The sequence below is a fragment of the Peromyscus californicus genome, unplaced genomic scaffold (assembly GCF_007827085.1).
Source record: "Peromyscus californicus insignis strain IS unplaced genomic scaffold, ASM782708v3 Scaffold_7__1_contigs__length_154581171, whole genome shotgun sequence".
Classification (NCBI taxonomy): Eukaryota; Metazoa; Chordata; class Mammalia; order Rodentia; family Cricetidae; genus Peromyscus; species Peromyscus californicus.
In genome coordinates, this window is record NW_026294595.1 from 77,698,817 (window position 1) to 77,722,854 (window position 24,038).

The following is a 24,038-nucleotide window of genomic DNA, read 5'->3' on the forward strand; positions in this document are numbered from 1 at the left end:
TTGCCTGGTTCTGGAGCCCTTTCACATTCTTGTTCACAGTCAGATTCAAGTTTCAGAAGGCAGGAGTAGCTATGCGCAGTCATAACTGATAAGAAGCGCAAGATACTTACTCAGAGGAGAAACAGGACATCCCTATCAAAACCATCTGTGCAAAGGCACTGGGGGCTACAAACAACGTGGAGACTTTTAAGTGATGGGAGGTGAGGTAAGATGAACACCCTTGGAGGCCACGTAGGGAGACTTGAATCTGACCATGTGCATTTGGCTGCTGCATTTCCCAGTGAAGAACATTTTACTAGTGTAGAAGATTAATAGCCCATTTATAAGTGTGAACAACCCTGGCTAGATCACCCCTAAACAGGGAGATTGGAATAGAGTCTCTCTAAGGGCCTTGAGGACACTGCTCTTCTTTGAAAATCATACCAATGTATCATGTCCACTCTTACTGTTAAGTGATTGAGTGCTGGACAGTGTAACAGTTTCCATCTCTGACAGCACTTGTTATAGTGCGCCAGTTAACCTGCATTGAAATTTCACGTTGATTTGGACAGAATTAAGAGGTGGGACTTTAAGAACTGCTTGCTCCAGGAAGAGTGGCACTGGTGTCACCGTACAGTGATGACTTCAGTCCCTTCTTCCTCTGGCTTTGTCCTGTGACCTCCTCATATATAATGACACAGGAGCTTGGCCACACCAGATTCTGGTGCCTTAGTCTAACACTTCCCAGCCTGAATAACTCTAAGTAAAATCAATTTCTGTTCTTTATAAATTGCCCAGTCTCAAGTGTTTTTTTATTATAGTACTACAAATGGACAGAGACATTCTTGAGTCTATGTACTAACAGCCAAGAACCTTTTGTTTGCGCTTTCTTTTTTTTCCCTTCCTATGATTAAACTATAACCAGTAACCAAATGAAGTAGGACAATGAAGTAGGATCAGAGCCTTAGCTACTCCTAAAATTCCAAGTTCTCTAGCCCCAGCAAGTCTGCCATTGTGAGCCCCGGAGTTCTTGGCGGTCTCCTGCTCTCAAGCCGGGTTGGATGAGAGTCACTTCATGAAATATTCAAGACCCTGCCTGTGTCTGACCTAAATGGTAGCAAATGGAATAGGAGGGCTGGATCCTCTCTGATCACCCCATGCAAGTGCTCACATGCTCACACTTGTGTGGGAGGATATGGTGTCCTAACTGTATGTCTGCAGTGCACCGGCAGGAAGGAGTTGGCTGACCACCAACAAAAATGACGCTCCATCTAGATTAATTTTCTTGATGAAATCATGCAACAAACAAACAAACAAACCTCTCCGGAGCTGGAATGGGAAAGAAGAATACAAATGCATCAATGGGAAGTTTTTTTTTTCTAGTTCTAAGGCTCTGATCTCAGAAGGGCTGAGGTCATGTAGTCAAGAAGGAAAGAAGAAGGAAGTGTGGAGAATCTTGGGAAGATGTGCATCAGAGTCGGGTTAGATCTGTTTTCAATAAGTACGGATGCCACATTCTTTCCTACCAGAGAACATTCTGGAAACAAGTGCCTAAGCTTGCTAAGCTCCAAGGTTTGGGATGTTACTCCCTGGTGTGTAGGTAGGGCTGGGGGCTGGAGGCTGGGTTGAGATAGGGTGCAAGAGGAGGCTGTCTGGTCTTTAGAAAAGTAGTTGATGGAGGAAGAGCAGAAAGAAAGAGACGGTGGTCAGTGGTTTTCTGCTGTAAGCAAAGTCTGGAAGATTTTTATACTGCTAGCAATTTTTCAATTTAAAACGGAACAGAGCCTCCAGTGACATTTAATGTGTCACGGTGTTTGCCAATTGCTGGAGCCAATCCAGCCTTATTATAGCCCACTAAGCCCTCAATGCTTGTCTGTGGCAAGGTTAGCTGCTCTGTAAATGTCATGGTGAAAACCAAGGTTCTAGAGCATTTCAAAATGCCCAAGTCTTGAAGTATGAAAAAGGCAGGCCTAGTTAATACTTGAATCATCTCCTGGGCCCAAGAAACCTTTTGTATCAAAACTGAGATATTTGTAAGAAAGTATGGGAGGATGGTAAGGAGGGAAGATGTAGGAAAAACTGAGACCCAATACTAAAATCAATTACTGGGCCCAGTGAGAGCCAGAAAGGAAAAGCCACATACAGTGACACCAACACCAATATGTGGTCCACTCCTCATATGACACTCTATTAGGGAGATCTTTTCTGGACTCAGATTTGCTAAGTAAGGGTAGGTGTGACTAACACATCTAAAAAGGATACCTAAAATAATCCCCATCCTGTGGGACACTCCATGTGTTAATATCCTTTTCTGGAGGGAGCAGAGTTTTGGTCCTCAAACCAAGTCTGCAACCAATCTGATGAGGATTCAGGAGGTGTAGGATGGAGTCCAAGAACTGACATGTATACCAAGTTCTCAGGTGGTGCTGATGATGGGGCCCTGGGATCTCACTTCTGGGAAAATGAGTTAGAATAGGGAGGGAGTTTCTCCTCAGCCAGGATCTTCCTGACTATGGGTGTCTACACACTCTATGTTGAGTGACCATTGACAGTTATCTTCCTGACTGTGGGTGTCTAAGCATTCTATGTTGAGTGACCATTGACAGTTTATGCACCCATTTAATGAAATTACATTGTCAGTGTATTAAGTGTTAGACATTGTTCTGATCACTTAGCATTTAAAAGTTACAGCAAATTATAAGTAATCTAATGATCCCTGTAGTTGAGGTAACCGAGAGATGTAATTTATCCTATTTGGTAGATGTTGAATGACCAAACTGTCATTCAAATACAGACATCTTGGATGTTTCTTGGGTATTCTAGGCCTGAGAAGATGCATTTTCTGATCCTTATTTAAGACATGTGTGTATGTTTTAAACATACACACACACACACACACACACACACACACACACACACACACACACGAGACACACACATGCTACTGCTAATGCTACTACTACTACATATAAAACTTACTTAACTTCCACTCCATTCCTGATGGAAAAGAAAATCATCTTCTACATCCACCATCTCTTTAAAGAGTCTAGAAAGTCGTGTTTATGTCAGTCTTTGGCTCTCATTCTTCATGCACACAGATTTTCCCTCATTTCTGTTTTACCTTATCTCTAATCTATGTCAGCTTCGATGTAGAATGTGATCCACGTTCCAGCAAGGCCGCCCCTCCCAACCAGTGGGTCTCTGACTCAAGGCAAGGTAGTCACAGACCCAGGGGCTGGGTGAACGTAAAGCTCTGCACAGCAAGACTCTTTTCGATATGTCGCCAAAGCTAAGGAGAATAAGAAAATGAAAATGGAAAGTCTCTTCCACCTGCCGCTGAATCTCAGTGTTCTCTCACCCCTGTGATCACAGTTGACATATCCACATAGGAATTACATTCTAAGAAGAGATTTGCTTTGTTTTTCTCTATGTGTATATGCTTGTGTGTAAGCATATGCATGTGAGTGTGTTTTGCTGGGCCTGCAGAGGATTTCAGAACTCCTGGAGCTGGAACTGTGAGCTACCTCATACGGGCACTGAGACTAAAACACAGGGCCTTTGCATGAGCAGTGCAGGCTCATAACTGCTGAGCCTGTGTCAGCATTAAACACTAAAGAAAGCTTTAATACCGAGAATCTCTTTCCTTAGGAAAAACAACTCTTTGGTGTCCCGCACCTCTCCTGATTGCCCCTGCCTTGATGGCCATTTTCAACCATCCTGTCTTGCCAAATCGTCTTGTTCTTCTCTGAGTCTTCCCCAGCTTCTTGTCTACCCTTTGCAGTTTGGATTTCTGTGACTCCCTCCTCCTCTTGGATGATGCCCGAATCCTCCCTTTTCTTTGTGCGAATCCTGCCAGATGTTGTTGCTAAACAGCGAACAATCCCTTCTTTCTCTTAAGCTCATCTGCTTCTAATCCAAATGAACAATCCATTCTGTTCTTCCTCCTGCTCCTACCTACTTCCCAACTCTCCCGCCATACCCCAGGCCACACTGAATGCCCACAGCTCTCTCTGGTTTCTATGTTCTCAGACTTCAAGTGTAGCTAGAAACCACTTTTTAAAGAATTGCATCTGAACTGATCATGTACAGATTTTTTTTTTTTGTTTTATGAGTCTTCCCAAACAAAACAGCACAGATGCTATGTAGCATTCCTACTGTACTGGGCATTGTGAGTGATCTAGAGGTGGCTTAGTGCATGTAGGGAGATGCCTGTAGGTTATAAGCAAGTGTTAGGACATTTGGTGTAAGGGGCTTGGGCATCTGTGGATTTGGGTATCCGTGGGAGGTCCTGGAGCCAATTCCTCCATAGAAACTATAAATCATGGTCTCAGTATTCAAAAAGCTCTAGTAAAGATTGTTTCTAAACAACAACCAGATGTGGTGTGCTCAAGAGATCCCAACAGGTGCAAAATGAGGAGTACGCATCTGGTGGGGGAATTAAAGAGGAAGTGAACTCATCACATGAGTAATAGTAGCAATACCATGAGCAGCTGATAGAATGGCACTTATTTCGTGCCATCTCAGCCTTTCGTATGCAAAGGATTTTGGGGAGAGCCTCTCAGATGGCATGTCGGCAGTTATTATCTTCCTCTCTGGTGGGTATTGTTCTGACTGACAAATGAGGGAGCTGTACAGGAAAAGCTAGATGACCGGCCTGTTAGAGCAGGAATGCACCCCAGGGTGAAATCCAATCACATCCAGTCACATCTTAACCAACAGGTGAGTGTCCTTCCTTCCTGAGTCCCAAAGGACTCCAGCCCTCCAATGCCAGCCTGCCCCAGGTCAGGAACCCTATGTGACCCGTTGCTGCCACACAGAGCCCCTCAAGACAGTCCCTCAGCACCCTGTCCTCTGAGAGCCCACGTTACGCTTTGTTTCTACTTGGTGAAGTTCTTCCGGCATTTGGTTCTTTTACACCTACAGCAATGATCATTTCTTAGGATTCAACACATTACAAAGGCCCAGAACAGCTGAGTGATCCAGGACTCTCTGTGAGAACTCAGACCTTTAGACAGTCTCACATCTCCCTGCCAGAGGACTTGGACCAAGAGAAAAAAGAGCCAGAGTACCTTGGCAATTATTTTTCTTCAAATGAGCCAGACCCAGTGATTGGTGTGATGGACTGTTCCGCCCCCTCTTGTTTTTGGTTCCTGCCAGCCCAGGAAGAAGAGCTGTGCCATTTAGAGTGAATTCATTAAATGCAAGATTCTGTTCCCATCTCCGTTGCTTTCCTGCCCTCCTGGCAGACAGACTCCCAGAGGCAGCATCAACAATCTATTCCTTTTGTTTTTTATCTTCCATTCTTTTGCCCTCTTTTCTTTCTCTCCCTCCCCTCTTCTCCCTCCTCCTCCCTTCTTTTCCTCCTTCCTCCTTCCTTTTCTCCCCACTTTCTTTCTCTACTACTGAGGTCAACATGAAAGACAGACTTTCCCGAGAGGCCAAGATTGACCATGACAGAAAATGAAAGTTATTTGCTTGGGGAAAACTTTCCACATATGAACCAAAAACTCTCATATCCTTCTTTGGGCCAGAGTTATAGTTCCCTAGAGTCAGTAAGATATTTCCCTGGTGGTTTGGAAGTTGCTTGGCTTTGTGGTATTGGAGGGGCAAAAAGCATACAAACAGAATAGCCATGATTGATCTCCTGATTGGGTGTCCTGGGAATTTTCCCAGGATTCATAGCAGCAGAGGAAGTTGACAAGATGGGGCTTAATCTAAATTGGCATCTTGCTGTCTGACATACATCCTTTAACTCCTGCCAGCTTCCCAAGGAATGTCTTCATAAATTTGCCCCATTTCCCTTTTCTTCCGTAGTGATAGAGGTGAGTCCCTCTACCAAAAGACATGACTGTCATCTCCACCTTGGATTCCATCCTCTCTAATCTATTCAAGACCCATCACCAGAGCTCATCATCTGTTCTCCATCCCTTTAGGCTTGCCTTCTCAATGGGCTTTGTTTAATATTTGATCAGCTTCAAGTAGTTCCCTTCTAAAATAAAAACAAACCAGAAATCCTTCCCCGTGTTCTCTGCCTCTGTCATCAACCATTCTTGTGCTTTCTCCACCTTCTTGGAAAAGGTGGTTATACATACATAATGTCCCCACTTCTCCTCACTGCAAAAGCCAGTCTCTGTCCTTATGAACTGCTCTCAGCGGGTCAACTGCAGTCTCTTTGTTACTAAAATCTAGAGCTACTTCTCTTTTTTGTCAACTCAAGGCGATAATTGGCATTTGTCTGCCACACGCTGCTGCCTGTTACAGGAGTTGGAGTAAAAATAAAGTCAATGTTTTCAGGGGGAGACGGTAGCTTAACCAGGCATGTCTGGATGTGCTGCCTATTACCTGCCAAAAATACATTTGAATTGACTGAGTAAAACTTGTAGTGATATTATGTATACCTCATCATCCATTTAAATAACTTTTTTTATAGTTTTTAGCGAGTGTCTGAAACTGTAATAAGCATTTTGTTTATATTATTTTACCTTCCTAACAACCCTATGCGCTGGCCATTTCTTGTTATTTCGGTTTTGAGAAGGCCCACACATATTAAGATGCTCAGAGCTGCCAGCAGGTAAGGGACAAAGATCACATTTGACTCCAAACCAGGCTGTCTCTGGAGTGCATTCTATGACTTTTCTTATGGTGCTGTGGTAAAACCCAAGGCCTTGCACATGCTAGATAAGCCCTTTATCGCTGAGCTACATCCCAGCCATTTATTTTATCTGCTGTATATTAAAAAATTATACATATAATCTTACATTTTAAAATGCAAAACACACACTTACATCAGAGAGGTACCACATAATATCTTGATGCATGTATATATTAGGTAGTATCTTAGTCAAATTAAATATGTATGTCTTCTCAGGAATAATTTCTTTGATAAAACTGCCCACATCCTTCTTTTACCTTTGAAATTTACAGTACATTTCTGCTGTTTTATGGTGCCTGCTAGGCAATAGCACCATGGGGGTTCTTAGTCTCATCTAATGCCTTGTCAACTCCTATCTCATGTTTCTTCTTGGACACTTATGCTGGGGTTCTTAACCATTAGCTCTTGGGTGTCTTCAAGCCTAAATCTTCATTCAGGTACAGACTCCACCTCCCTCTACCGATTCTCAAGTGCAGAAGAGGGACCAGCACATTTAAAGACAAGACACACCCAAGTAGTCCAGTTCAGCTCTGATTACATGATATGCACCCTCGGCACCATGGGCAGATCTGCCTGGTTGAAATCAGGGTGTCTGGACTTGCAAGGGAGTCATGCCAGAGTCCTCCAATGCAGCTTCGCTATCCCCACTTCCTAAGGACAGATAGATTGCATCACAGCAATTAGGATTTATTTTAGGTCATTGTTCTAATTTTAAAATTAAGGTTTCCTCTCTTCCTGTAACTTAATCATACTCATAGAATTTGAATGGAAAGCGAGCGTCCTCAACTACTATGTGATTTATTTTAGGTCATTGTTCTAATTTTAAAATTAAGGTTTCCTCTCTTCCTGTAACTTAATCATACTCATAGAATTTGAATGGAAAGCGAGCGTCCTCAACTACTATGCTGGCAACGGCACTGCCTCATCCCCTCCCTTTTATGTTTCACATTTACTGGTTTGTTCACTCATTTACATCTTTGGTGGCTTTCCAGCACCTTCACTGATAGGACTTTGGAGGTAGAGGAAATGTGGCCAAAGGCTCCTTCACACTGACTGCCTCATACTTCCTGACGAGAGAGCACAACTACCCTTAAGAACTCAATTGAGTTTTCCTGGTGCTGAGATGAGTTTTATATCATTAACAACCACTTCTTCTTTGAAGTCCATAACTTGCAACATAAGACACGAGGAGAGATATTCTGGATACTCGCTGGTTGCAGCAACACTCTGAAATGTTTTTCTTAGGTTCACAGAAAGAGCAATTCCTCACTGAACTTCTGTGCTTCATCCCTAGGGACAGGATGAGAACGTCAGTCAATGTTGTGGGGGATTCTTTTGGGGCCGGGATTGTCTATCACCTCTCCAAGACTGAGCTGGATACCATTGACTCCCAACATCGAATGCATGAAGACATTGAAATGACCAAGACGCAGTCCATTTACGACGACACGAAGAACCATAGGGAAAGCAACTCTAACCAGTGTGTCTATGCCGCACACAACTCTGTCATTATAGATGAGTGCAAGGTACCTTTCCCATTCCTGGATATTGAGACCTGCATATAAATAGTGCATGCTGGACTTCTTAAAAACACAAAACCCTGCATCCATTCTTACCACGCTTTTGTAAGGAATCATGGAACCCAAGCTTCTGTGAGGCCCAGATCATCCCACTCTGCATCCAGCATGGTGGGAAATCCACACATCTGACACCAAAAATAAAAACAAAAACAAAAAAAACCACAAAAAAAAAAACAAAACCCAACAACCAAGCACTTGCTTGTCTCAACATATTCCCATATCCACCTCACTCCTCTAATTTGGTCAATTTTCTTCACTCTTTGGGCCAAGAATTTATGGTTGTTAGAACTTTGATGGCCTTCAAATATTCTCTTCCTTAAAGGGAGGGTCAAGAAAAATGTTGATCAAATAGCATTGACTTTATGTAGCATGAGTATTCCTCCTTACTCTGTATTACAAATTGTTTTTGTTGTTTTTTTTTATTTTAAGTTTGATTGGCTGTCTTCCTTTTATTTATTTATTTTTATTCTTGAGTAGGAGGGTAAGTTTTAGTCTGGTTTTTATTTTGCATCCCAAATGGGGATGTAGTTTCAAGAATAGCTGTTCTTCAAAACAGTTGTCCAGAAAGTCTTTTAAAAATGCTAAGTATCACACTCCAGTTCTCCGGCACTGTGGGTGTTCTGGGTTCTCCTCCAAGCTGTTGGGTGCCAAGTCTTCAAGCTTGATGGTCTCTAGCTGGCCTTCACTGTAACTAACTTGACATTGTTAAAGATAGACTGTTGTGACCAGAGTGATGCAAACATGGAGAAACCCTGTCAGATGAGAGAGGGGTTGGCTTGCTAAAATGATTGAGTGTAGCAGCTGAGGCCGGTTTGAATCAACAGAGATCCCTTCTACCTTTTTGACTCCTGCTGATAAAATCCTGTTTAATCTTTCTTACTGTGTTAAGTCTTGGGTTATTCCAAATAGCACCATGGTTTCTGCCAGAGAGCTCAGGCTAACAGAAGCAATTCCGTTTACCAGGCTGTATCATAGGTCCAGAGAATCTGTAGAGCAGAGAGTCTTGCTTTTTCCCTCTACATCAAGTACATATGTAGGTGAGCCAGGGCTCTGCTACAAACTGGAGAGTGAGACTACTCACTGATTAATTAAGTGACAAGACAAAATGATTTCCATTTTTAAAATTTCAGAGAGACCATGGGACAATAATCCATTTTTCTTGCAATGTTAGTGTTTTTCACACCCAAGTGAACATGTTAAGTTCCTTTCCACAAAAAAAATTGCTAGTTTGGATCAATAAGGGTCAATATTCTCACGGAATGATTTTTATCTTGTGTTCATCAAGTATTTATTGTGTGCCTTGTATGATTTAGTGGTGTGTCCTCTCCTTCCTCCATGACATCCCATGTTTTGATAGTTCACCAAGTATTTACTGAGTGCTTATACCTATAAGCCCCTACGTACTGGAGCTATGCAAACAAGAATATGCAGTATGATACAAGAGAGAAGGTTTGAACTCAGACCATTTCCGCTCAAGGAAACATAAGATGAGACAAAGTGGGATAGTCATATATAGTGTTTGTTTCACTGTTATGTGCAGAAAGAATCCTAGTCAATGCTGGGACCCTTCGAGGGACTTCTCAAAGGGCTTCATAATACTGTCAAGAACATGTTCTGAAAAGTAAGGAGCAAAGGGATGGAAATGTCTTTCTATTCAGACTTACTTATCTTTTCCTAAAGATTGCAAAAGGTTGGGAAGTGGTGGTGCAAGCCTTTAATCCCAACACTTGGGAGACAGAGGTAGATGAATCTCTGAGTTCAAGGTCAGCTTGGTCTACAGATGGAGTCTAGGACAGCCAGTGCTACACTGAGAAACCCTGTCTTGAAAAAACAAAAAGCAAAACAAAACCAATTAGAAGAACATTGCAAGAGTATTTACTACATGTTTTAAAGAAAACTGCAGACTGTAAAGGGAGGGAATTGATCCTGTCACTATAAAGTATGCCCATAGATAGAGGCACTTCTTCTCCATCCAGCATTATCGTGTCCAAACTCCCAAAACAGTGCCTGGGCTGTTGTAGGCACTCAATACATACTTGTTGAATGCACCCCACTAGCATCTAGACTCCATGTCCTGTTTAGATAGCCTTCTTTTTATTGGACAGTTTCATAGAGCTAGTTGCTCAATCTCTCCATAAAATTGACTACCCAATCAACCACTTGCATCTGTATTGGATAATTAGCATTTAGATGGTGTCAATACCCAACCTGAGAAGGCCCTGAGGATAATGTATCTGGGTGTGTTAGTTTCATAAATATCTCAGACACTTGCATTTTTAGTGAGGTGATTGGCTTCAGCTCTTTGAAGAGAATCAGATCGTCAGCCCTCTCGCTCTAAGTCAGTGTCCTGTGTTGTCACCAAAGTAGGAAGCAGCTGGAGCTCTGTCCATAGATGCACATCCTTTCTGGAAGTGTCTGGGTCACATTTATTCTTTTCTTTGAACTTCTTTCAGGTCAACTCTCAGCCTCACCACTTTTTAGGTCCAGTTTTTAGAGCCCAGCAGGAAGAGTGTCAATGCTTGTTGCCAAGGCCCTACCCTTGACTGAGCAAGACAGGGGTAGAATGGGTTAGTGAGAGGACTTCAGACTTTCTTGGGTTCAGTAGAGGGACAAGGAGTGCCAGAAAAACCACCATTCCAGCTGCTTCTGAAATACAGGTCCCAGTATTTATAAACAAAAAGTGAACACATCCCTCATGCTGTATGGTTCTTCCAGGATGCCACATTGTGATTGATAGCTGTATACTGCCATTGGTCTGATTGATCACTGAGAGCCAAATAAACACATTCAAGGCCACAAGGAATAGACAGATTTCTCCAGTCCGTCTCTGGCAGTCTTTCTTGACAGTTTATTGAGGGGGGAAACCAGTTTGCTGCAGCTCTGGTCAAAACGTTAACCATTTCAAGCACTGTTATGTCATGCTAGTCTCTGACCTCATAATGGTAGTGTGGAGTTATGCGATAGCCTCTTAATTCCCGTCGAAGTAACAGCATGTGAGCCGTCACTGCTAACTGCATGGGCTTTCTAAGCAATGGTGTGGGGGCGGAGTGGGCGTGTGCTAACGGGAATTGGAAGAATGGATAGATTTTTATTTTCATTGCATGGTTCACGAAGGTCGCTTGGTTTTCTGTTCCTAGCATGCTGCATGCTCTTGATGCATGCATTTCATTTCCACTTGGGTAAAAGGAGGTCAGATTTCTTTCAAACTTTGCTGCATTTGTCATGTCTCCATATTCTAATGCTTCCATAAATCCAGTCTCTTCATTATGTGGAGTATCAGTCGTGGGTTTAAGTTTGCACATGACGTTGAGGACAGACAGACAGAAGGTAAGCTAGGAACCCTGCTTAGAAGTGGATGGGAAAACTTCCCTCCTGCATAAAGGTTCAGTTTGCTCTGGGCCAGATATATATATATATATATATATATATATATATATATATATATATATATATATATATATATGATTTGCTGATTATAGGTTCCTCAGTGTCAACATTGAAATGATTTGGCCGGGCGGTGGTGGCGCACGCCTTTAATCCCAGCACTCGGGAGGCAGAGCCAGGCGGATCTCTGTGAGTTCGAGGCCAGCCTGGTCTACAGCGCGAGATCCAGGAAAGGCACAAAGCTACACAGAGAAAGCCTGTCTCGGAAAAAAAAAAAAAAAAGAAATGATTTGGAATACATTGCTACTGATCTCCCACTTTTCCCCCCTTTTCATATCTAAAGTCAAGATCACTTATTCAGTAGAGTCAAAATGCCATCATTTCAGTAATTAAGATTGAACATGTATGAAATTCACCTGGCCTCACTGTGACTGAACCTTTCACATGCATGAGTAGAAGTAGCTGCCTAATTCTGGATTTCTTTCTGTCTGGTTGTATGGAGTAGCACGTGGCACTCACTGCATTTTAAGGACTACAGTAATACGTGATGGGTCTATGGGTACTGAGATACCCCACAGCCCTACAAATATTGTTGATGTTGTCCCCACAATGCTGACCACCTGTGATCCCCCAATACCCTCCAGGCAAATACAGATAATTTAATTCTCTATTCACTGTTGAACACCAGGATGGCTTCAAAACTAATTGGGAAGGAATGCCATTTAAAACTATGGTTTCAGCATATACTGTAAGCTTGGATCTGGTGCTTCTCCACATGACCCATGAGTGGTGTTTCTTGTGGTTCGTGGCCTGTAAGTTGGATGTTGATGGTAATTGTTTTCAGGTAACTCTGGCGGCCAATGGAAAGTCAGCGGACTGCAGTGTTGAGGAAGAACCTTGGAAACGTGAAAAATAATGACCTGACTCTCAGCCAATTCTTGAATAAACTCCCCAGCGTATCTCATGGTAAAAAGATGCTCTAAACAGGCTTCCTTTATGAAAGGAAAAATGCATATATTTCTATGTTTACTTAATCTGTTAGCCGAGGCTTAGAGGAGCTGTTGTATACCCGTGATGACAGGCACCGTGCTGTGTCTTTGCCAAATAATGCTTCCTAACTGTCTAATTCTCTTACTTGTGTTATTGTCTGAATGGATGCTGCTGGAGAAGCCACTTTGAACAGAAGACACGTTCTTGCCAGCTTCCCTTTGTCCCAGTGCAGAGCTGTGGATGCTGTTTTCCCAGGGGGACAGGACGAAAGCAGTGTGGTACACTCCAGGGACTTGAGACACCGAGCACGCTCAGTGTGGTATTTTTTAAAGTGTTCATGGCTCACCTTGTTCTGCACAAAAGATTCTGCTAGAAGCTTCTAGAAGTTCCTCCCCTCCGACCTGTAGAGTTGGCACCTGCATTGATTGAGAGCATCTGTCTGTCGTAGGGAACGCTGATGACTTAACGTTTTTGTGTTCTGTCTAAGTCAAAGACTTCTGAGTTTCAGTGGGTGCCCACACTTTCAGAAGATAGGTGACCATGGAGCCTAGAGATGCTCTGCCTTCCCTATTTGTGTGTGTGTGTGTGTGTGTGTGTGTGTGTGTGTGTGTGTGTGTGCGCGTGAAAAATGGGGAATTTAAAATTTGAAACTGAACCAGGAATTATTTGCATATAACCACTGTTTACCTTGAGAAAAGTAAAGGAATGTAGTCAACCTAAATTTTAATGAGACTTAAATATTCAAACTCACTTGTTTGACTTGCATTCAGAAAGCAAAGTGAAGTTAAGTGTGATTGTCTGATCTGTTTCTATTTGTTTAACTCATAAGATTCTCATTTGAGTTCCTAACAAAAAATATTTTCAACATCCAAATCACTTCCATCACATTCTCATCCATCTACACGGCTGAGCATTTTAGCTTCCTCGCACAAAGGCACACATGTTGGCTATGCCTCTTTTCATATCATTTTGATATATAGTATGTAGGAAGTGTTCCATTATATAGAAGGCCTGAAAACCATCACAGGATACATCTCCATGAGAAAGGAGCAGAAAACAAACCTCTCTGTAAAATCCTGTAAAGGTGATAGACCTAGGACAGAGTGCAGGAGTCTCAAACCATCAGTAGGGACAAAGACTGGCTCCACACAGCTTCCCAGACAGAACCTTTCCCAAGGGCTGTGAAAGTCTGAAGGAAGAAATAATATAATCGTCACAGCATGGTGGTTTGCCTGTGGTACACAGCCAACGAGCCCTTAACGATCGGTTGTACAAGCTAACATTGTGGATGTCTCCACTATTATTCTTCTGTTGAATAACCCACAGTATTTTCCTAAGATCTCTGGGTTTAAGGGTTAGCTGGGAACTTGAATCACTGAGAAACAAAACATATTTGACTCTAAGGAGCAGATGGAACCTGGCCCATGGGGCAGAGTACATGTGTCCTCTGAGGCAAGTAGAGTTGGGGAGACGTTCATAAATAGTAATAGGATGCAGCATCTCTGAAAAAGGTTACTGAGACATTGCCTCTCCTTTTAGCCTCTCTTGTAACTTCTCTCCTTCAAATCAGACTGCTTGTGAACATACAAAAGACAAGAGATTCCTGTTTTTTTTTTTTTTTTTTGTTTTGGCTTTACTTTGTTTTGGTTTTAATCTCATAAACCTTGTTTTTAAATAAGGATCACTATGGAGCAGTATTAAGTGAATTGTTTTGATTTGGTTTTTGGCTTTTGAAACAAGGTCTTGCTATGAAGCCCAGGCTAGCTTCAAACTCATAACCTTCCTTCTCAGCCTCTGTCCTAAAGACTATGTGGGCGCCACCATATCAACTGGCAGGTGGTGTTTGAATGCTGATTGTTTCACCTTCATTTGAGGGACAGTTAATAGGGTAGCAAGGACAGACAATGAATCCCTTATAGATGATAAGAGGGACCAAGATGATAGTCTTCGGTTTCGTTGTGGTATTCTAGACAGTCTGTAAGTGGTACCTCACCAACCCTGGTGGGGGTTCTTTCCTACCCTGAGTAGATGTGTCTAGGGAAAGCATCCAGGAGCACACTTGGTTTGCTATGTGTGTCGGGGGAGGCCATTCCGTACAATGGTTCTCCTCGTACGGAAGACCACCTCGATACTTGTACATGACCTTTTCTCACAAGCACTCACAGGATGACAATGTGTGTTGTCGCCTCATATTCTGTCTGAAAATCTTTCTAGTTTGTTTTGCCTTCAACTTGTCCCTGGCTGTCCCGTTAACCTGTGTAAGAGGCCAGTGTTCTCAGGGGAGCCAAGGCACACTGCTTCGCTAGTCAGCTTTTGCTGGTTTCTGACTACATGCATTGACTCATGAGTGTATGCTAAGGAAATCACATTTATCTGGAAATTGAATAAATTATATTGAAAATATACAATCCATCAAATTGGAGACTGCCCTGAAAACTTAGGATGTGGGTGGAACTGACATATGACTATGTCTTGTTTTTGTAAGGCCTCATTCATCCTTCCCATGACATACCCACTGGGGATTCCGTTGCCTAGAAAAGGTGCCATAAGCAGAACAGACAGATCCCAAGTTCATTTTAATAGCCTTAGTCTAAATAGGGTACCTGTCACTGTGCGTGTACTATCCAGCCATTGTAGATCTGAATGCCTAATCTTTTATGTGTAGTTCTCTCTCTCTCTCTCTCTCTCTCTCTCTCTCTCTCTCTCTCTCTCTCTCTCTCTCTCTCTCTCTCTCTCTCACACACACACACACACACACACACACACACACACACACACACACACACTGTATGTGACACAGTGTCACATACACTAACTCCAGGGAGGTTTGAATGTTGGGGCCTTGCTATCCCTAGTCCTTAAACGGATGCAGTTGATACTTTTGAAGAATCAAAATCAGAAGCAAACCAACCAAGCAGACATTCATTCTTTCCTTTCTCATCCTTCCCCTTTGAGAAGCAAGAGGAATCATTATCCAGCTATTGATAAAAATTCAGCAAAGCCAATCCAGTCGGTGAATAGGATGGTTGTTTTGAAGGTGGAGCTTAACTGTAGGTTTCTGAGGGTGGCCTCTCCATAGGCAGCATGCTAGAGAATATGGAAAGCCATCATGAGCTAGGCACACAAAACCTCAGTGAAGTCCTGAGGTGATTTTAGGACCACAGGGGCACTACCAGATTCTGTTTTTTACTTCCTGTTGGGTATAGAAAAAAGCCTATGTGGCCTCATTGCCTATAGAAATGTTCATGCTCCATCAAAGACAAATGGCCATTTCTCCTGTCTCTAGTAGCTTGGACATTCACAGAGTGAAGGGGTATCAAAATGTCCCTGGGTGAAAACGAAGCAAGCAGAGAAGCGGGTAGGAAGAATTCAGTTTGTGGAGCAATTCCTGCTGGGGGATGATGGGGATCTCAATGTTCAGCTGATTGGATCTCGGGTAATTTCCAGCCATGGCTGGAAAATCATGCCACATGCAGGTGCGTTTAGTTGGAGGCCCTTTTAGCCCTGATTGATTGGGAAACTTATCTGTGGGGTCCCCAGAAGAAAACTCAACCCTGCCTTGCTTTTACAAATAATCTCCCCTTTGTCCTCCAAAGCAAAAGTTTACTGTAACTTTTCACTTTTGTCAGGACCCAGGCTCTTGCCTAAGCACTATTTCCCTCATGCAACAGAGCAATAAATTCAAATAGGTGTTCCCATGCCTCTGACTCGGAGAGACAAGTCTGAGCAGCTCTGGCCTTTGATGACTACAACTGCAGCAGTTACACCCCAGGGCGGCTCTCCCAGCTCCTGCTCTCTGTCCTCTGCCTTGCACTTTCACTCTGCCTGATTTCCAGCTGAAGTCATTGTAGACCAGAAAGGAGGACCGGATGGGATTTTTGGGTACGGGGATACTTACAGGACTCCAGGGCCAAGGGTCACAGGAAGATGAAGTTAAATTGTCTGAAGTGAGGGTTTCCTAAATCAAGTTGTCACTGAAGATTCGTGGTCTTGGCACCTATCATAATTTCTGGCTAAACCCCAAAGAAGGGTCACTGCATGCCAACCAAGCCAGGAGGCAAAGGTGACAGCTATTTTTCCATGGGTGGAGTGAGATAAAACCTGCTCAAAAACACTGGCCGGTTTAGGATTTTCCCTAAAACTCTCTTTCCAGTTCATTGCTCCCTTCTTTCCCTTTCCTTCCGTCTCATTGCTCAACAGACAGATAGTAAATGGCCATATGGTTATGTGGGGGTTGGTTCGGGAGGAGATAGCAGATCTTAATTGAGTAATATCCAGTCTCACTGCCTAAACCATAATTAGGCAACGACACAGGGATGCTTAAAAACAACGTGCTTTGGGAGAGGAAGCATTTGGCTTAGACACTGCTCACTTGTAGCTGAATGGCTTACACAAGCCACTGTCTGCCCATTCTTCTTTGGCTTCTGTATGAGAAGAGAAGGGACTGGACCAAATGACTGAAGTCCCCTTCTATATCTGCACATGCCATTTTCTAATCTCTGCTTCACTTCCTTCCATCTTCAAAGGCTTCCTTCTCTAAAACCTGGCTTTTTATATTTTAAGTTGTAAAGACACACAATAATGAATGATCAGTTTAGATGTTTTTTTCCTCATCCCCTTTGGGAAAACTCTAACTCAGGCCTCTGTTCATTCCACGCTTTACAACAAGCTTGGAGAGTGGCCATTTGAGCCCATAGTTTACTGCTGTCTTGAGATACCAATAAACATCCCTTTGTAAAGATTCCTTTAACCTACACTCACTGTCCTCACAGGAGCAGTGATTCTGCCCTGGGAAATGTTCTGCAGAGTCACCGTAAGGGACCAGGCACCTCACAGCTGCACTTGAGGCCTTGCATCATACCTGCTATGGCAACAGAGCCCACTCCAAATACTCAGCCCACATCATTTTCCCCAAACAGTCCTAATTGCCAATCCTGGATGGGAATTTGGGAGGCTCTGGCAAACAAGCTTGAACACTCCTGACATTTGGTGCAAGATTTACACAACCACAACCACAGCAACCGTCTCCACATACCTTTCCTCCGCATGTGTGCAGACATGTATATCCATTCCTGAGCCAGGGAGATGAGCCTTTCCTCTGGGGAGATGTGCAGGCAGATTTGATTCATTTCATTCGAAACCTTTCCTCTTGGTTTGCTTACATAACAGACATAACATTGTAGGGAGAGATGCTGCCACTTATAAGACAGGAGTTTTCCCATTTGCTGGTGCCCTTTTTGTGCTCACAGAGTCTCCAAGTAGTTAGAAAGTTGCGAGGTGGCTTATCCTCTCTGCTTCTGTTGTAGTAGGCCATAGTTGGCATGTTTGCCCTCTGACCAAATGTCTGCTAGAGTGGAGTTGACATATCATAGTGTGGTGAACATCTTCATTGCCAGAAAAGATTTCAGCTCTTCAAGTTTAGGAGAGAAAGGTGGAAAACTAGGTCTAATAGGGTTAATTTTTGTTGGTGGTGGTGATGGTGCCCCCCACCCCGCCGCCCCGCCCCGCGAGGTGGCAGAAGGTCTAGAGCAAGAGCAGAAAGACAGTGTTTCTTCATTGACCCACTTAAGGTCACTCTTGAAAAGTGAGAGGTGAGGTTCCTGGGGATAAACTTCACACTTATCTACCCAGAATCATTTCCCATCAGCATTTTTTTCTACACCAGTCTCCCAGTCTTGTTTTATCTTTCAGCCTGTGATCCAGTTACCCATTCTGGTATTTTTGGAAGTCTTTCTGGTTGTATTTTGAGGAGCTTTTGTGCTGAGAATAAAATCTACTGTTGGAACAGAGTTGTGCTCTGCAGAGTCAGCACACGACCTAGACAATGGGTGGCAGCGTATCTGGGTTCCTCTGGTGACACCCCCAATCCCCGGATGAGCTTTGGAACCAACAACCGACTGTTGTTATCCTTGTCATCATCCTCTGGGACACAGGGATGATGCAGTCAGAGCCTTGCTTCTTCTGGTCTCCGTTTCTCCTCATGGCAACCATTTACCCTGCCGGGAAATGGCCTGCTGCCTTTGGTAGGGGAGAGATACACTCAGGAGCCAAGGAGGTTGATCAAACATATCCTGAAGGTTTCTGGAGCCAATTCCCTAGTAAACACAGTACAAAACTCGGCTCCCTGGTGGCTTACTGCTCCATATTTCACTTCCTGTCTAAAAGCCTTTGGCACCCAGATTCTTCTACAGTTCCCCTCAACCCTTTCCTCTTCCTTCCTTCCTTCCTTCCTTCCTTCCTTCCTTCCTTCCTTCCTTCCTCCCTCCCTCCCTCTCTCCCTCCCTTCTTTCCCTCCCTCCCTCCCTTCCTCTGTGAGAGCTCAGCATCCCATCTCCACACCGCACAACACAGACCAGATCATCTGGTCACTACAGAGATTTGTATATATTAAAACAAACCTACTTTTTGGAGAATCTTTGTATATTCTTTTCTATTTGTTTTCTACCACTTGAGGAGAGAGCTGGCAAACTGTGAATCTAATTTTATCTTGATGCCAGCAGATATATTTTAGATCCTGGGAAGAATCTGTGTTACTAGGGACAACATATCGCCCTCTGATCAGTATTGCACCCCAAATCTACAAAGTTACTTTGGCCCAATCTTACATTCTTTCTTACACGAATCTCCAAAGTCCTTTGCTATTATTTATAAAGAGAAATATTTATAGTCCTGGATATTAATTACAAGTTTAACCTTAATTTAGCCTTTAATAATGTTGTGCATATTTGTATCTATTCTTCAAAAATCATAAAGACTCAGAGTAGGCTGAAATAATCTATTTAGTATCTGTAATTTTTCAGACAGATATTTTCTTATGATATTTTCTATACAACCACATAGATAGAAGTCTAACTAATTAGAGCACAAGTTTCTATAGCAATTTAGGGGTATCAACTGTTTCCTGAGCATACAGCTGCATTCGAGAACTTTAGGAACTCAGTTCTTAATGACGCCATGAGTAACACGACAAACTAAGACCAAGGAATTGCTTAACCCCCTTAGGTAGTTAGGATATGCATCCGGACAGTTAACCCTCCGATATCAAGTGACGGTGCTGACTTCTTTTCTTCCAGCACCAAACCTTGTTTCTCCAACCAACCATTCTAATTTTACTTTCTCATAAGATGAATAAAGGCCGGTGCTAACGGTGGGATCATTTCTATACCAGAATCTCCCATGCATTCCTAAATGTTTATGTGAAGATTGGCCTAGGAAAACGTTGAGTAGGAAAGACTGGAGATGAGTGGTAAGACAAGAATTTGGGACAGGTTTGGTGCCGTTTTGAGTCTTGCCAAGAAAATGAGAGCAAAACCTCACATTGTTATATGAATTGAACATATATTTTTAAAGGAAATTAAAGACAACATATTTTTAGTACCCGCTCAGAATCTGTGCTGTGTCACTGGGGGGCTGGAGGTGGGAGTTAGAGTCACACTGAGATTATTTAGAATAAACCCAAATAGATTATCCTCAGGTAGACATCAAACTATGTAACCTTCCCATAAGGTACACCAGTAGCCACGGAAAACACAAGGTGTCTTTCCTCCGCCAAACGCACTCTCTGAGATGGCGGCAGGACTAGTATTTTACCGCGTGTGAAAGGGTCGTCCATTCCATCGAACACATACTAGGATGTATTTGAACCTGCTCCTCATTCAGCGAACAGATTAGACATGCCCTCAACTGGCTAAGATTGTATCTGTTTTCAAGTACAGCTAGCGATCAGAGCATGACATTCTTGTGTGTACACACTGACACTTGGTTCATGCATGAAGACAGTGCCTATGCACTTTGTGTAGCGATAACGTAGGTATTTGTGCGTAATTTCAGTGAAATGGTGTATAGATGTAATTTAATTTAAATATTGTTCTTGGCTGTTTATCTAAATGCAATAGATACGTTGGTTGCCATTTGGAACCCCCCCCTTTTTTTTTTCTGTCTTAGGTATCTCCTAGGGGTTATTTCTCTTTCTTAATGTGATCTGAGTGAAGAACTTACTGATGATTGTTTGCAAATTTTTGTATTCTGCACCTTTGTAAATACAGCCCCAAGCAGGGATGGGGTTGAATGTGTATCTTGCCACACAGTGAAAGGTCATCCATCCTATACCCGCATCCCTTCCACTCAGTGCACCTGTGGAACTTGAGGTTGTCAAGGCTGAGGGAGGTTTAGAATGAGGACATTCATCTCCGGTCCTCCCTCACCAGTGGCCTGGTCTTAAAGAGACAAAAGAAGGGGGCCTCCATCTGCCCCTTGGCATGTTTGAGTCATGTCTTTGGGATAGGGTCAACCTCTCTGGTTGTCAGATCTTCATCAGGACATGATGCTCATGACCTAAGATTCTGAAGAGCCTCGTTCCCCTTGACTTCTTGAGTCAGAATACAGGAATGCACTCACTGATTGGCTGCCAGGCAGGTGATTACCCCTCCCCGCAAAAGCACAGTTCTGGCAGCATTGCACATTTGTCAGAAAACAACAGAATACTAGAAGCACAGCAAGGTCAGGGGCCAGCCTTGACAAGAGCAGAGGACCAACCACTGATGCACTGATCCCAAGTATGTGACAGGAGTCTGATCTCCTCTACCCAGTATGCTCTGTTTGTGTGTGCGAAGTGGGTGAAAACGAGATTAACAAGGACAATTCGATGCTGATGCCCAAACCACACTCCTCCTCATTCTCACTAAGTACCATGCTGTGAGGTCTGTAGTCCCTGTGACCCCTTTCCTCTCCACAAAGATAGAAGGAAGAGCAACTGCTGGAGAGTGCCCCTCCCCTTCTCAAAGATCATGAAGATGTGAAGCACATTCATTTCCAGGGGCTTCTCCAGATGTGTGGAGTGAGGGGATGTGGTGACTGGGTCCTTCAACTTCTGCATGAAAAATGTACTAAAAGGAAAATAGACTTGAGGCAGTATTATCCTGGAATGAAAGTTAAGATTAATGGTTTCCCTCAAGTTCACAGTCCCCATTGGTCTGATGTCATGTAGCATAGTGTATCTATAATAGCACATGGTATTTAAAGACTAATGTATGCAAAAAGATGAGAAACTCAACTAATTTGGGGATTGTTTCTTCTATATGGTACTAGGAAATACCTTGTTAGCAAAGCACATCTTGGGTAGTTGAGGTCTTCCATGTTTGTCTTCAGCTTTTTTTTGTGATATGGATTGATGACTGTAACATTTCATATGTAAAATAACTGGATATTCTTCATTTGCTGGAAATAACCTGTGAATCCAATCTTTCACTAAGTGTTTTAACTTCCTTGTATATATATCTCTCATCAATAAATGTGAATTCCAATTTCTCTTGGTGGTTGCCTATTATTGACTTCTCACTTTATTCTTTAGTTACAGAGTGTTAGTTACATCTTTAGTGATCTTTGTGGTAGGAAGATCACCAAATTAGGGACTGAAGTCTATAGCATTACAAAGACACAGTTTTTGGAAGACCTCAGTATCCAATAGTCATGTCTAATGAAGCAGAGCTAGTGGAGTGGGATATTGGGATGTGTCATTGGTGAACCAGCCATGACAGGTTAGCCTCTGACCTCAGAGGCTTCTAAAACCCCTGTATGCATCTTATTGGGGCAGCATATCAATCCCTGCTTAGCTAGAATCACTGCTCCTCCCTGTCCTCATCCAGGGAATGTCTTAGTCCTCATTGGGGGCTTCTCTGGAACATCTGACATGAATACATGAATGAGGAAATGACATTTGTTTGGGGTCATTTTCTGGGAGGTTGAAATGTCTGAGTTCAGGTGGCTGTGGTCAGTAAGGGCCTCATAATGTCATAGCGTGCAGGTGGCATCACATGGAAGAATGGAAAGCAAGAGTGGCCAGTGGAGTGTGCAGAAGAGGACAAACACAAGGAATAGAACACACCTTGTGCAATAACAACCTGTCCGGAAGGTAACCAGTCAAGTCATGTGGTACCTAACCCGCTCCCTACTAGCAGACAGTGATCTCTGAGCATGATATCCCGAATGACCTAATCATTTCTCACTGCATCCTACCTCTTAAAGGTCCTGAGACCTCTCAACATTTTCACACTTAGGACCAAGCTTCCAGCACATTAACCTTGGGTAGAAAAGATCTACATACAAACCACAGCAGGAAGTATGAGGGAGACCATTTCCATGTTTACCAACACAGGCAAAAAGAAAGACAAAAGAGCCCACACCCACCCTCGGTGTTTCCCCTGAATGCTAGCTACCTCAATTCTGCTCGTGGTTCAATGGCCAGAACAAGTGGCACAGCTCTGCCCAACTTCAAGGGGGCAAGAAAGTGCAACTTCATCAAGTGCATGGCAAGAAACTAGAAGCGAAATTTTTCCTTGAATTCCCTAAACAGTCCATAAAAGACATAGTCAAACAGTTTCTTAGTATTCTAACACCGCAATCTTTTTTAGTCTTGTAAGAACAGTTATCCCCAAGGAATTACATGGTGAACATTATAAGGTCATGTTAGAGAAATAAACCCAAGGTCTTCAATGGAAGGATTGCTAAGGACACGTTGAGGTGCTTATGCAGTGGAAGTCCACCCAGATAGTGACAGGTTCACGTTTCACACCGCAGGGCACCCGCTGATAGATGGGATCGATTCGTTCTCCTCCATTCTTGGGAGAGGGAAGAGGCTCAAAGCTGATACTGAAAAATCAAAATTCATAGATGTGACACAGCATAATTCTTGTCACTAATGATGACAATTTGCTTAAATTGTTGGTGAGAATGAACACTTCTTGTGATGTTTACTTCCCTTGGCGCTAAGTCTGTTTCTCATCCACATGCATCATGTCACCCCCCCCCAAAAAAAAAAAATCTCAGTTCCAGAAAACAAGGCGAACAGTACATTCCTGGGATGTCATTTTTCTTCAGGATGGCAAACAGCCAAAACCAGAGTCAAAGTTTTTCAACATTTAGAGTAGATACAAATCAGCCAAGGTCAGCCAGTCCTTCCAAGGATGACAAAGAGTGGGAGAAACTTGAGTGGGGCCAAGATCCCATCACTCTTGGGTCATAGGTGGGAATCCATCCATTTGTGTGGGCCCAGGGTTGCTTTGGCACTGATGAAGACGCAAGGGAAGAAGAAACACTCATTTGGGGTGAGTATAAAAGGAGCAGTTGTAGACTGGGAGTTAGGACACTGAAGACTTCTGCAAGCATGACTGTTAGGTGCTGTTCCTGGAGGAAATGCCTGAGATAAATCCACCTACAAAGAGAAAAGACTTCTTTGGCTCAGTTTTGGAGGCCAAGGTCAGTCGATGTTGTTGCTTTGGGGCCTGGGGCCGTGTAGCACAACATGGTAGGAAGCACTGGATGAGGCCAGAAGCTTCACACCTTATGACCAGATTGAGAGTGAGAAAGAAGAGTGTGGGCAGGCTCCCACCCACACTCACCTTCAAGGGCATACCCTAGAGGGTGAAAGGCTCTTGGCAGACGCACACTTCAGAGTT

The 24,038-nt window shown here is 43.2% G+C and overlaps 1 protein-coding gene across 3 annotated transcripts in view; it reads left to right on the forward strand.

The window, feature by feature from the left end:
* Positions 1-21,891, forward strand: part of Slc1a2 (solute carrier family 1 member 2) — a 132,984-nt gene extending 111,093 nt beyond the window's left edge. For 2 of the 3 annotated variants that reach the window (XM_052723612.1, XM_052723615.1), the window contains exons 10-11: positions 7,926-8,157; positions 12,440-21,891. In XM_052723612.1, the coding sequence (XP_052579572.1) occupies positions 7,926-8,157; positions 12,440-12,511 (304 nt within the window). In that variant the 3' untranslated portion in view covers positions 12,512-21,891. Of the gene's footprint in view, positions 1-7,925; positions 8,158-11,467; positions 11,882-12,439 lie in introns of those variants that run through there. The other variant, XM_052723613.1, reaches the window with a different exon arrangement.
* Positions 21,892-24,038: the final 2,147 nt, after the last annotated feature.